Below are 13,526 nucleotides of genomic sequence, written 5' to 3'. Positions count from 1 at the left end.
CTCGCAGCAAAAGAGTGGGAGAGTTTGGTTCCAGCATACACCAGTTCCTCCATTTTCTCTGAGAAGCACAGAAGAGGGGATGCTGGAGAGAGGGATAACGTGTCCAGTGAGAGGGGCTGTTGCTCTGGTGTTACCGGAGGCTGTAATATGTTGTCCTGGCTTCCCTGGCTGTTTTCCCGAAAGTCGTCCTTGGGTGCTGAATTTTGGAGCAGTTCTAATACGTCACTGTCTCTCGGTGAGCTCTGTGGGCAGGGCTTAGTCAAGATTGTGTCCGTGAGCAGTGGTTGTTGTGGCTGCGTGGTGTTATCATTGACCTTGTGGGGTGTGTCAACCGCATGTCCATTCAGGTGCTGAAGTGAAGTCCTGAGGTCAGTTGTACTCTGTCCAGGTGTGTTTGTGCCATTCAGGTTAAATGGATTTGCACACACTGCTGAAGGATGATGGAGGCAGAAGTAGATATTGTCCTTTAGCACTCTTGAGCCCAGTTTGTTTGGGTGCAGGCCATCATGAGTGAACAGTTGTCTCTGACTCCAGAACAGATTGAAGTTGTCGATGAAATTTAGTCCTTTTAAGTTGCAGGTTTTTTGCAGCCATGTGTTAAGTCCAAGCAACCGTGTAAATCTATTTGTTCCTCTTGCTGGGAGTGGTCCACTGATGAACGACTGAACTTTTAGTCTTTTAAGCATTTCAAAAAGTTCATTGAAATCCCTCTTAAGGAGTTCTGACTGCTCCTTCCGAATATCATTCTTCCCCACATGAATGATTAGTCGATTTGCAGTTTTATATTTCATCAGAATGCTCTTACGTTCCCTGTTTACATCAGAAACTGTTGCTTGTGGAAGGCAGAATGTAGTTGTAAGCAAGCGCTTAGCTGTACGCAAGAGCGTCCGAACAGTAGCGAAGCAGGAAGTTATTTATATATATTATATAATATTTTCATTTATTATGAATATTATGTATGGTTTGCATATGTAACCTTTAGCTTGGCATTTTCTGTCTCCCGGTTGTAGTTGGAGATAAGATGGACATTAAGGAACACCTCATCGATGAACTGGACTATATCACTGTGCCCACAGAGGGCTGGAATAAGCTTGTGAGGTGGTACGGGCTGACTGACAGACAGGAGCCCATCGCTCGAAAGGTAACGCTGTCCGTGGAAGAGAACCCGCTCTGATTGTAATAAATGACTGATAATAAAGCAGGAAACACACTTTGAGAGGCTCATGGATAGTGTTGTCAAAAGTACTGACTGCGATACCAAGTCAGTACTGAAAGTTTAAAAATGTAACACTTTAAACGCTGTTGAGCAGATTCATAAACGCCTCTGATTGGCTGTTGTGTTCACACTCTCAACAGATGTGTCTGTGATTGGCACTGTTGATAATGTTTGTTCTTCCTCCTCAGGTGGTGCTAGTGGGGATGTTTGTAAAACACTGTAAGGTGGAAGTCTACCTCACCAAACTGAATCTATGTGAAAACAGCAACATGGACAATATTGTCACGAGAAGGTTCAGCAAAGTAGACACCATAGGTATGATCAGACTTTTTTTTTCTTTAGCTGATGGTTATTGATTGTTTGTGAAGCAACAACCAACTATCTTTGCAACCAGACAGTATCACTGTTTCTAGGGCTGTCCCCTAATAAACGAAAAGAGTTAGTTGATCAAAAATTGTATTAATTAGTTTCAGAAAGAAAAATTTAAAAGGAAAGGAAGTGGAGAAGTCAAGCAGTTCATAAGGGACCAATTGTCAACAGCGGTTCTTTGTGGTAATTAAAGTGTTTGTGAAAGTATGTCTCGCAAAGTTTTGAAAAATTTTTTTGTTGGTTTTTTTTTAAGTTATTTAATAAATATGTATGATTTGTACATCATTTTACAGATTGAAATGGTGCTTCTGCAAGCTTGTCATATGTTCCATACCTCTCACGGCAGGCGTGTCTTTTTGTGTTTTCAGCATGAGATTGGTTTCTGAGATTTGGTAAATTGAGAGATCGCCAATCGGGTCATTGGAGGCAGTTATCAGTTGATAGCCGATCAATTGGAGCATCCCTAATATTTGTAAAGGAAAATGTTAGCCCAAGAGGGACATATTTAAAATGAATTATGATTAATAAAAAGTAATTAGATCAAGTAACTGATTGACATCTGGCCAACATTATCTGATAAGTCAAAATAAGATGTGTTAAACCAGCGTTTCTCAAAGTGTGGGGCGCGACAAACGAGAGGAAATTTGGTCATTTTTGTGCCCACCTCTATTAACCTTTTATTTCTGTGCCCCTGAGAGTAGCTACGGTCCCAAATATGGGATTTATAATGTTCAGAGACGTCACTTAAATGCCAAATTCAAACTGTGCTTTCGTGCTTTGGCTGGCGCTGAGCCAGAGACGTACGTGCTCAGCAGCGCTTGTCATTTATGACAACTATGCAGTGTTTTCAACAACATAATGTGTATTTTTTGGTGTCAGACATTTAAATATACATAAGTACTCATAAAACAATACTTTTAGAATTTGTAAAGTACATAGTGATGTTTATGGTAGCTGCATTAACAATCAATTCAAATATAATTTGCCGATGTGTTTTATTCTTATCAGACACACATAGTATAAGTAACTATAAAGTTTACTCTATTTTTCTCCCAGATCACTTACTTACATGGATATGGAGAAATGGATGAATTCACGTGCTGTAAATCCGATTTACAGGGCTCGCTGAACAGCTGCGCAAACAAACATGGCGGCACCCATCTCGTGTTATAGATCGAGATAATTTATTAACGTTTTTAAACGACAAAACACACACACTTATACATATTTGAGAATCGTAATATCAGACAGTTGATGACATGGTAAGCAAATTTGAATATTATGAATAAAGGAGAAACAAAATAAAAGTGTTACATACAGCGTACATATTGTGGCTGCGGTGTGTGATGTGAAAAGCATGACGCGTTGGCATGGAAACAATAAGGGGAAATGTTCTAAAAAAAACTCAAATTATATTTAATTTATATATAATTATAATGCAAAGTGATAATATAATTGCACTTTTATTTTCTCTATTTGAAAGTTTTTAATGCTGTTATTTGATGTAATGTTTTTACAAATGTGATGTTAATAAAATACATTTTAATACATTTTAACAGTTAACCTTATAGCCTAGTGTATTAAAATGTTGTTAGGGCGGTTGGGAACAGGTGGGGCTCAGAACCCTTCCCTACCTTCCCTTCCCTAAGTGGTGAACGGCAGAAAAAGTTTGAGAAACACTGCGTTAAACTAACATATATTTTCTGTGTACCTGTTAAATTGTTTTTATTATTTGTTAGTATTGTTTTATTGTATATATTAATGTGCAAAGATACATTTATACTGATTTTAATTAAAGGATCATAGAGATCGCACTATAAATTTACCACATCTGTCCTGACAGACACCATCGAACGAGAGATGCGGAAATTATTCAGTATTCCAGATGAGAAGGAAACCAGGCTATGGAACAAATACATGAGCAACAGATTTGAGCCATTGAATAAACTGAACAGCACCGTTTCGGATGCTGGTCTCTTTGATGGACAGGTGAGATATTCTAGCATCATACCTGCTCTTTGTTTTTGTGTATTATGAGATGTATCCCCTATTGTGGAATTTGCTGTTTTTTCATATACAAAAGATAAACTTCAGTCATGTGTAATATGAGGACCCGCAATACTAGTGCCTGCGTTTGTCCTATCAGTGACACCGACTCTGCAGATAATGACTTTAAAGGAACCCTAGAATTAAAAATTGAATTTACCTTGGCATAGTTAAATAACAAGAGTTCAGTACATGTAAATGACATACAGTGAGTCTCAAACTCCATTGTTTCCTCCTCCTTATATAAATCTAATTCGTTTAAAAGACCTCCAAAGAACAGGCGAATCTCAACATAACACCGACTGTTACATAACAGTCGGGATCATTAATATGTACGCCCCCAATATTTGCATATGCCAGCTCATGTTCAGGGCATTACACAAGGGCAGGACGTCTGGATGTGCACAGCTGAATCATCAGACTAGGTAAGCAAGCAAAGACAAGAGCGAAAAATGGCAGATGGAGCAATAATAACTGACATGATCCATGATAACATGATATTTTTAGTGATATTTGTAAATTGTCTTTCTAAATGTTTCATTAGCATGTTGTTAATGTACTGTTAAATGTGGTTAAATGTGGTATTTTTTATAAATCTCTCCAACAGTGTTAGCTTTAGCCACGGAGCACTATCAAACTCATTCAGAATCAAATGTAAACATTCAAATAAACACTGTATTTACGCGATTAGACATGCTGCATGACAAACACTTTGTAAAGATCCATTTTGAGGGTTATATTAGCTGTGTGAACTTTGTTTATGCAATGATAGAGTCGAGAGCTCTGGGAGATGGGGGCGGAGAGCACGAGAATTTAAAGGGGCCGCAGCCTGAATCGGCGCATATTTAATGATGCCCCAAAATAGGCAGTTAAAAAAATGAATAAAAAAAAATCTATGGGGTATTTTGAGCTGAAACTTCACAGACACATTCAGGGGACACCTTAGACTTATATTACATCTTTTAAAAAGACGTTCTACGGCACCTTTAACCCTGACTTTAGGAATGTGCAGTGTGAAATGTCATCTTATGAATACCCAGGATTAACTGTTAACCCCGGGTATAGTATGAGCAGTGTGTAATGTGAATAAAGATAACCCAGATTACCAATTAACTATTTCAAGTGTGAAAAGTCCTAAATAGTGTCAGAATCCAGCAAACCTCAATCAAAGAAGTTTTATTGTTGCTCGAAAATATTCAAGACAAAAATTTGTTTGCAAGATCTCCCACTTCAATTTCCAGACTGCTCCTCTCACAATGGTATGTCATTCACTCATCAAAGGCATTGAAGGAGAACTGAGCACAAGACCTTGCCGGGGATGGAGAGTAATGTGATACCTTACCAGTTGTTGCAAATGGCAAGATTTCCCTTCTTGAGAAGTTTATCAATAACACCCCATCTCCAATTCACTGGGACCAATGACGTATTTCAACATCGGTTCATCAAGACAGTCTGTATGTCGATTAGGGCTTTGTCACTTTTTGACAACTGTGTGTTGGAAGCACATCTACCCTTCCTTGATTGTCATCTCATTGTCTTCCTGACAATAGTTCAAATAAGATCCAAAGTTTAAGTTGGAATTGTCAAGCAGAGGGTGGATTCATAAAGTAGCGATGTTGAATGGCTGCAAACAATGGGTCTTTGGTGCGTAGTGTGAGAGTTGGAGTAAACATTTAGCAATGAGCAAATGATTATCCGATTCCACATCTGCACGATGTCGGCTTCTGACGACGACGAGGGATGACCATCAGCATTTACCAATATAATGGATTTCGTTCACCAGGTGATCCCCACATCATTTTGTGTCACAGCTTATGTTGAAAGTAGATATTTCCAAAGCACACATTATTCGCAGTGCTGAACAAATGTTGTTTGTTTGGTTGCTTGATCCATGGGGGCCAATGGCAGCCTCAAAGCCAGTGTGTTTGCCATCAAGCTGGTTGTTATAGTCACCGATCAATAGGTAGTGGTTTTGATGCTGAAGAGCAAACCAATCATCGGAGGGGAGCCTTAGGTGCGGAGTGCCAAACTCCATCATAGAGCTTTGATCCAACTCCGCCATAGAGACTTGATTGTCTCCACCTCTGATTGAGTTAGTTCTCGATTTCTTGGCATTTCGGTAGCATATGATGTTTATACGGGATGGGTTTGCTAGCCCCATCCCAACCCTCCTCCTTTATCTGGGCTTGGGACTGGTGCTGTTGGAGTTGCCTTGTCCAGTGGCAGAGTTCACATAATCAAAATAATGTGAATATCATCCTGACCATCCATTCACAAAATTATATTGATTTAAATAAACTATAAACAAATTAGTTTTTTTTCTTAGATTTGTTTTCCCCTGTCTGCAGGTACTAGTTGTTGAACAGAAGAATGAAGATGGCACTTGGCCTCGTGATCCTTCAACAATTAAGTGAGTGAACTTGTGAATCTGAAATATGGCTCATATCATTGCTTTGGAACTTTTTTGCCTTCTGAATGTTCTTTAACTCAGTGGATACTTCAAGAAGGTAGACATGATTGTGGTAGTGTCATTTCTTGTAACTTATGCTCTTCTTGTCTTTTAAAGGTCATCTGGTGCTTCAAAGCGGTATGTGTTCTAATGAATCAATGAAAATGTGATGTATTTATGACATTATTGTTACATTGCTGCTGTATTGCTGTTTCTCATGGGTTTGTTTGAGAACTCATCCACTCTGATGGCAGTCCAGGACCTGAAATTCATTTATATACATAAGTGATATACATGTTAGGACATCCTTAGATCACCACATTTGTTTTTTAGCCATTTAGCTGATGAGGCTGATTCAAGCAGGTCTTTTGGCCAGGGAAAGCAGAAACAGAAGAGCCTAGGTCTTTGTATATTTCTGCATTTAACGTTCATTGCAAAAGGGACGGGATGCACAATGTACAGTAGGCTACTGCGCACAATCCTGGAGACCATTAGACCACCCAGTGAGTTTAGCAGTGTTTTGCCACAGTCAGCCGAGCATCATTGATCTTGACATATCTGACCCATCCCATCCTCAAATAATGCCTATGATTATGAACATAAAATGCTTAATGCAGTAATCATTTATGTTCTGTGTGGGACTGTGGCAGTTTTAGGCATCATAGGCTGCTGAGATTGTGGCTTTTCCATGATGTAGAAAATGTTTATATTTCAATGCATTTGAAAAACCTAATCTTAAATCACTGGTTCTTCCTCATTCAAGTAGACGAAAAAATAAATAAAAAATAGGGGTGGGGTAAAATCCATTCACATATGAATCGTGATTCTATCTTCTTCCGACTTGAATCGATTCACAAATTTCCAAATTAATTTTCTAAATGTTATTTAATAACATGATGTCAAAACAAAAAAGGCATCAGTCAACTGTGAGAGCAGTGCAGCACTTTTCATAGGCTTGCTATGGGGAAATGTTATGAATGAAAATTGAACAACCATTTCTACGTCATTATCCTAACAAAAAGAAAATAGCCTCGATAATATACACAGTCAGTGGTACACACCAAGCTTTTCTTGCAGTTTTGCCAACTTTTACGTGTACATGTACATTGTATACTCAAAGCCTGTTAAGTGCAGAAGGATGCCATGGTAATGAACAATACCTAATGAGTGAAAATATCCTGCACCTGAAGCTAAATCTCCAAATATTTAGAATAAATAACAACAGTTCTTTTTATAACTTTCTAAATGTGGTTTTAGATCGTCTCAGATACATACGTAACCCTCGTTCCCTGAAGGAGGGAACGGAGACGTACGTCAGTAGTGACCGACGAATAGGGATATTGCCAGAGAGCCCTATCAGCTTCGAGTGAAACTAAACAAGCCAATGGAATTGCCGTGCGATATTTGCATAATGTGCACTGCCCCGCCAGGTGGGTAAAATATGGAAGCGTGTGCAATCGCAATCTGTTTTTTGCTGAGGAGACAACCTTTGAGTCTGCTCTACAGTGAAGGCACAGGAACTGTGGCGACAGGATGTTCTCTCCTTCAGCGAACGAGGGTTACATACGTAACCAAGACGTTCACTTTCAGTGCTCGCCGGTTCCACACAAAGGCTATAGAATCCAGCCAACATGTTGGGTGTCGACCACCCCGCAGTTCTACAGATATGTCTGTGAGGCATCATGCTCCAGCACCCAGGAAGAGGCAACTCCTCTAGTGGAGTGAGATCTTAACCTGAGTGGGCAAGGCACGCCTTGGGACTGATAATCCAGATCCAGGATTGGCTGTAACCCACTGCCTTTCTTGGGTACAATGAAGTAGGGGCTGTAAAACCCTGACTTTATATTGGCTGAAGGGACTGGCACAATTGCATCCTTCGCTAGGAGGATGGCAATCTCCGCCCGGAGAACAGGTGCATTGTCTAGGGACAAGCGAGTGTAACGAACACCCCTGAACACTGGGGGACGCTGGGCGAACTGAATCGCATAGCCGAGTTTGATGGTACGAATGAGCCAGCTGGACAGGCTCTCAGACTCCGAGCCAGCAGCATCAAAGGCACCACAGACGTACCTGGCGTGGGGCAGCGAGTGCTGGGACCCGACTCGGACGGCATAGCAGCCCGAAGTGAGGTTGGACTCTGCGAGGTGGCAGTGCTGGTGAGGTGAGAGGGGGCTGCGAGTGGCGAGGTGGAGCCAGCGGCGGGACAATATGACAAAAATTCCCCCCGGCCCTCCTCCGGGAGAGGGAGAGATGCGGGCATTGTCTCCCAAAGAGCTGACATCCTCTTCTCCAGGTCGCCCGTTTCAGGATCGCATCCTTGTTCTTTTGCCACCTGGCTTGGCTGGGGTCTGAGCGGGCTGGGCGCCGCTTCCATGACTGGCTCCTTGCTGTCTGGTGGGTGTAGGCTGACTTAGCAAGGGCGGAGGACGATGCAGGTGGGCGTCCTTGGTGATGAGCAGACTGAGGTTGCGCAGCCAGCAACGGGATGGAGGCAGCAGCGGACCGCCAGGGCAAGATGTATTTGATGTCCTCAGTCTGCTTCTGTGCGGCCGAGAACTGCTGAGCAAAGCTCTCGACTGCAACGACTAGTCATGTCACAAAGGGACCAGAGTGATCCTCCGGCAACACCACAGGCTGCAGTGTTGTAGAGAGGATAGGGGCCCACGGAGCGCTGTGGGGAAGCCCTAAGCCCATTATCCTCAGGTCACCCTTCTTACACGCCAACATGCCATTCCCCTGACCGGAGCCAGAGAAAACGGCCGAACGGGGCATAGGGGAGGGGAACCACCTGGCGGGGGTAGTGTGCATTATGCAAATATCACACACCAATTCCATTGGCTTGTTTAGTTTCACTCAATGCTGATGGGGCTCTCTGGCGATATCCTAATTCATCCGTCTCTACTGACGTACGTCGACCGTGACCGACTGAAAGGGAACCTGGGATCCACACCCCCTTAAGGGGGTATCGGAGTTTCAGAGTGCAGAGGCAATTTTATATGCCTGTATGAGGTCAAATATGGATGCAGAAAAAAACTTTTACATTGTCTCTCAACTTGGTGATCACATAAACCACATTTTTATGAATCACATTGTCATGAAGCAAAAGACTCCACATTTCACGTTGAGCTGTTGTCTGTGTTTCTGTATTCATGCAGTAAAATGGCTGAAGCCAGATTTTCTCAGGATGAGTTCACATGTCCAGTGTGTCTGGATCTCCTGAAGGATCCAGTGACCATTCCCTGTGGACACAGTTATTGTAAGAGCTGTATTACAGGCTGCTGGGATCAGGAGGATCAGAAGAGAGTCTACAGCTGCCCTCAGTGCAGACAGACCTTCAGTCCAAGACCTGCTTTAGCTAAAAACACCATGCTGGCTGAAGTGGTGGAGAAACTGAAGAACACTAAACTTCCTGCTGACTGTTATGCTGTAGCTGGAGATGTACAGTGTGATGTCTGTACTGGAAGAAAACACAAAGCCGTCAAGTCCTGTCTGGTGTGTCTAATCTCTTACTGTCAAAATCACCTTGAACAACATGAGAGTTTGTTTAAAGAAAAGAGACACAATCTGACTGATGCCACTGGACGACTGCAGGAGATGATCTGCCCAACACATGATAAACTCCTTGAGGTTTTCTGTCGCACTGACCAGAAGTGTATATGTGTGCTGTGTACGATAGATGAACATAAAAACCATGACACTGTATCAGCTGCAGCTCAGAGGACAGAGAAACAGGTATGAACTTAAAAGTAGACACTGAATAATTGATGTTGACATTTAGTCTCATTTCATATATTTCTTTTAGCACCATATTAAGAGGTTACAGCATTCACACTGCATGTTTCAACAGTGCTGCACGGTTGAGTTTCAGTGTTGAACCTTTTTGTTCTCCACATTGAGCTTAGCAGGAAATATGGTGAAAATATGGTGAAAATAATGTAAATAGTTTCTTAACACAATGGTACATTGAGTTTAATTTATTGACATGAATTCATATAGAAACCCTTTTAATGCAATAGTTACATCCATACATCAAAATAGTATAACTACAGTATAACTACACAGCTCCGCTGGAAGCGTGCGAGTTGAATAATACTCTGGTAGATATTTGTTAAACATCACAGCTTCTGGGTTCGAATCCGCCGTCCTATACTAGGTTTTTTTTACTCATTAAAACCAAATGTGTTCATCAGTGACTGTATATCAAGGGCAGGTACAAGTCTGTGTGCTTTTCATTTTGTGGTTTCAATGGAACAAATGGTTAGAGTCTCTACAATGGGTTTAAAACGCACGTCTGTGCAGGAGCCATCGTCACTGACAACAGCAGCAACGATTAATTTAACACAAACAAATGAAATTAATACTCTGCCAGTCAGCTAGAGATGTTGCATTTCTTATAGGTATGTCTGTACCCTGAAATGTAAAAAAAAAAAAAAAAAAATTCAGTGAAGCAGGAGTCGCATATCCGGGAATATCCGATCTGTCCGCTAACATGGCAGGTGCAAACGCACATATACGATTGATATCGAATGTATTTCCACGTGAATGAAGCCCGAAACCGATCTGTGAATATCGGAATCCATGGGCTTTTTTCCTGCTTACACGGCCGTGGTTCATATCCGATCTGTACCACATGAGAGGAAAAATCAGAATTTGGTCACTTGAACCATGCGACATGCGCATGGCTCTCACTAAAATGAAACCACGATATACTCTGCAGAAGCCACTAGGCTCATCCATTCCATTAAGAGCACTTGAATCAGTGAAATTGTCATACTGTACTAATGCCTTCTTTCTGTGAAAGAATCTGTTCAGTTAATGTAAATATTTAGCAATTTTCCAGAAATACAAAAAACTACAGATACTACAAATGCTGTCCTTCAGGTTTTTAATTAGAAAAAAAGGTACCTGTTCAGTTAATGTAAATATTTTGCAATAATTTAGAAATACAAAAAGCTAAAGAAAATTGTGAGAATCATTTTTGGCTATTGTGAGTTACCAAATAATAAAATAAATGATTACTCTCTTTCCTCAATCATAGACATTTACACCACATGCTGTATCCGCAAAGCTGTCTGTATTGCAAAAGACCCCACACACCGCTCACAAAATGCTGACTTTTACTGTTATTCATATGTCCTCCAGAAGCAGCTAGAGGAGACGCAAATGTCATTCCAGCAGAGGATCCAGCAGAGAGAGAAAGATCTTCAGCAGCTGAGAGAGGCTGTGGAGTCTCATAAGGTGAGTCTGGAGAAGAAGAGAAGTTTGAGAAGTCTCAGTCAGGACTCACTGAAGCCACTGTGTGACTGTGATGTGTGTCCTAACAGCGCTCTGCACAGGCGGCAGTGGAGGACAGTGAGAGGATCTTCACTGAGCTCATCCGCTCCATTGAGGAAAGCCACTCTGAGGTCACACAGCGGATCAGAGATCAGGAAAAGACTGCAGTGAGTCGAGCTGAAGGACGACTGGAGCGACTGGAGCAGGAGATCAATGATCTGAGGAGGAGAGATGCTGAGCTGGAGCAGCTTTCACACACACAGGATCACATCCATTTCCTGCAGGTAACAGAGATCTAGAAGAACAGGATCATAGCGGACTTGAACAAGAAACTCACAGAGAAACATTTCATGAGAGCAGAATGAGCCGTTGTCAACATGTTGTGAGCTCTTTGGGAAGAAATATTTAGCTGCCAAACACCAACAGTTGTCATTTTTATTCAAGTTTATTTTTCAATAATTGGTGCCTCCTCCAGATGGTGGGCCCTAGACAAGTGTCTGGTTCACCTGTGCCTAGAAATGGCCCTGAATCTCAACTTGGATTATCAAACATCTTCCATTAACATATCAAAGTGTTTTCCTATAAAGTTCACATATAGTGTAAGTGTCAAGCATTAAAACAGGGGTTCCTAAACACATTCCTGGACCCTCCCCAACACTGCAGATTTTGCATGTCTTCTTTGTCTGACACACCCATTTCAGGTCTTGGAGTCTCGACTAATGAGCTGATGATCTGAATCAGGTGTGTTTGATCAAGGAGACATGCAGTGTTGGGGGGCCTCCAGGAATGTGTTTGGGCTCCTGCGCTTGAACATATACACTATATTGCCAAAAGTATTGGGACAACCCTCCAAATCACTGAATTCAGTTGTTCCAATCACTTCCATGGCCACAGGTATGTAAAATCGATTACCTACCATGCAGACTGCTTCTACAGACATTTGTGAAAGAATGGGTCGCTCTCAGGAGCTCAGTGAATTCAAGCATGGTACCGTGATAGGTCGCCACCTGTGCAATAAGTCCATTCGTGAAATTTCCTCACTGCTAAATATTCCACGGTCAACTGTTAGTGGTATCATGGGGATAAAGTGGAAGCAATTGGGAACAACAGCAACTCAGCCATGAAGTGGTAGCCCACATAAAATCACAGAGCAGGGTCAGCGCATGTTGAGATGTACAGTGCGCAGAAGTCACCAACTTTCTGCAGAGTCAATAGCCACAGACCTCCAAACTTCGTGTGGCCTTCAGATTAGCTCAAGAACAGTGCATGGAGAGCTTCATGGAATGGGTTTCCATGGCCGAGCAGCTGCATCCAAGCCTTAAATCACCAAGTGCAATGCAAAGCGTCTGATGCAGTGGTGTAAAGCACGCCACCACTGGACTCGAGAGCAGTGGAGACGAGTTCTCTGGAGTGACCAATCACGCTTCTCTGTCTGGCGATCTGATGGACGAGTCTGGGTTTGGCAGTTGCCAGAAGAACGGCACTTGCCTGACTGCATTGTGCCAAGTGTAAGGTTTGGTGGAGGGGGATTATGGTGTGGGGTTGTTTTTCAGGGGTTGGGCTTGAACCCTTAGCTTCAGTGAAAGGAACTCTTAATGCTTCAGCATACCAAGACATTTTGGACAATTTCATGCTCCCAACTTTTGTGGGAACAATTTGGGGATGGCCCCTTCCTGTTCCAACATGACTGCGCACCAGTGCACAAAGCAAGGTCCATAAAGACATGGATGAGTGAGTTTGTGCAGGCCAGTCAAGATCCTCCACACCAGAGTCCTGACCTCAACCCGACAGAACACCTTTGGGATGAATTAGAGCGGAGACTGCGAGCCAGGCCTTCTCGTCCAACATCAGTGTCTGACCTCACAAATTCGCTTCCAGAAGAATGGTCAAATTCCCATAAACACACTCCTAAACCTTGGGGAAAGCCTTCCCAGAAGAGTTGAGACTGTTATAGCTGCAAAGCTTGGGCCAACTCCATATTAAAACCTACGGATTAAGAATGGGATGTCATTTAAGTTCATGTGCACGTAAAGACAGCCGCCCCAAAACTTTTGGTAATATAGTTGTAACGAGGTCAGTAGATGTGGGAAGAAGTAGGCAGGAACCGGCGAACATTCAACAAAACTTTAATCTCAAAATAAACAAACAACAAAACGGAAGTAATGCCGGCAG

At 42.2% G+C, this 13,526-nt stretch overlaps 1 protein-coding gene across 3 annotated transcripts in view; it reads left to right on the top strand.

The window, feature by feature from the left end:
* Positions 1-13,526, top strand: part of LOC137024727 (tripartite motif-containing protein 16-like) — a 54,508-nt gene that overhangs the window by 5,832 nt on the left and 35,150 nt on the right. Inside the window, exons 3-10 of one of the 3 annotated variants that reach the window (XM_067392579.1) lie at positions 1,011-1,141; positions 1,405-1,531; positions 3,429-3,574; positions 5,980-6,041; positions 6,198-6,218; positions 9,236-9,812; positions 11,223-11,318; positions 11,417-11,638. In XM_067392579.1, coding sequence (XP_067248680.1) covers positions 1,011-1,141; positions 1,405-1,531; positions 3,429-3,574; positions 5,980-6,041; positions 6,198-6,218; positions 9,236-9,812; positions 11,223-11,318; positions 11,417-11,638 — 1,382 coding nt within the window. Of the gene's footprint in view, positions 1-1,010; positions 1,142-1,404; positions 1,532-3,428; positions 3,575-5,979; positions 6,042-6,197; positions 6,219-9,235; positions 9,813-11,222; positions 11,319-11,404; positions 11,639-13,526 lie in introns of all 3 variants that reach the window. The other 2 variants (XM_067392578.1, XM_067392580.1) reach the window with 2 other exon arrangements.

The sequence above is a fragment of the Chanodichthys erythropterus genome, chromosome 8 (assembly GCF_024489055.1).
Source record: "Chanodichthys erythropterus isolate Z2021 chromosome 8, ASM2448905v1, whole genome shotgun sequence".
In the NCBI taxonomy this organism is placed as follows: domain Eukaryota; kingdom Metazoa; phylum Chordata; class Actinopteri; order Cypriniformes; family Xenocyprididae; genus Chanodichthys; species Chanodichthys erythropterus.
This window is presented reverse-complemented; position numbering and strand designations above follow the sequence as displayed.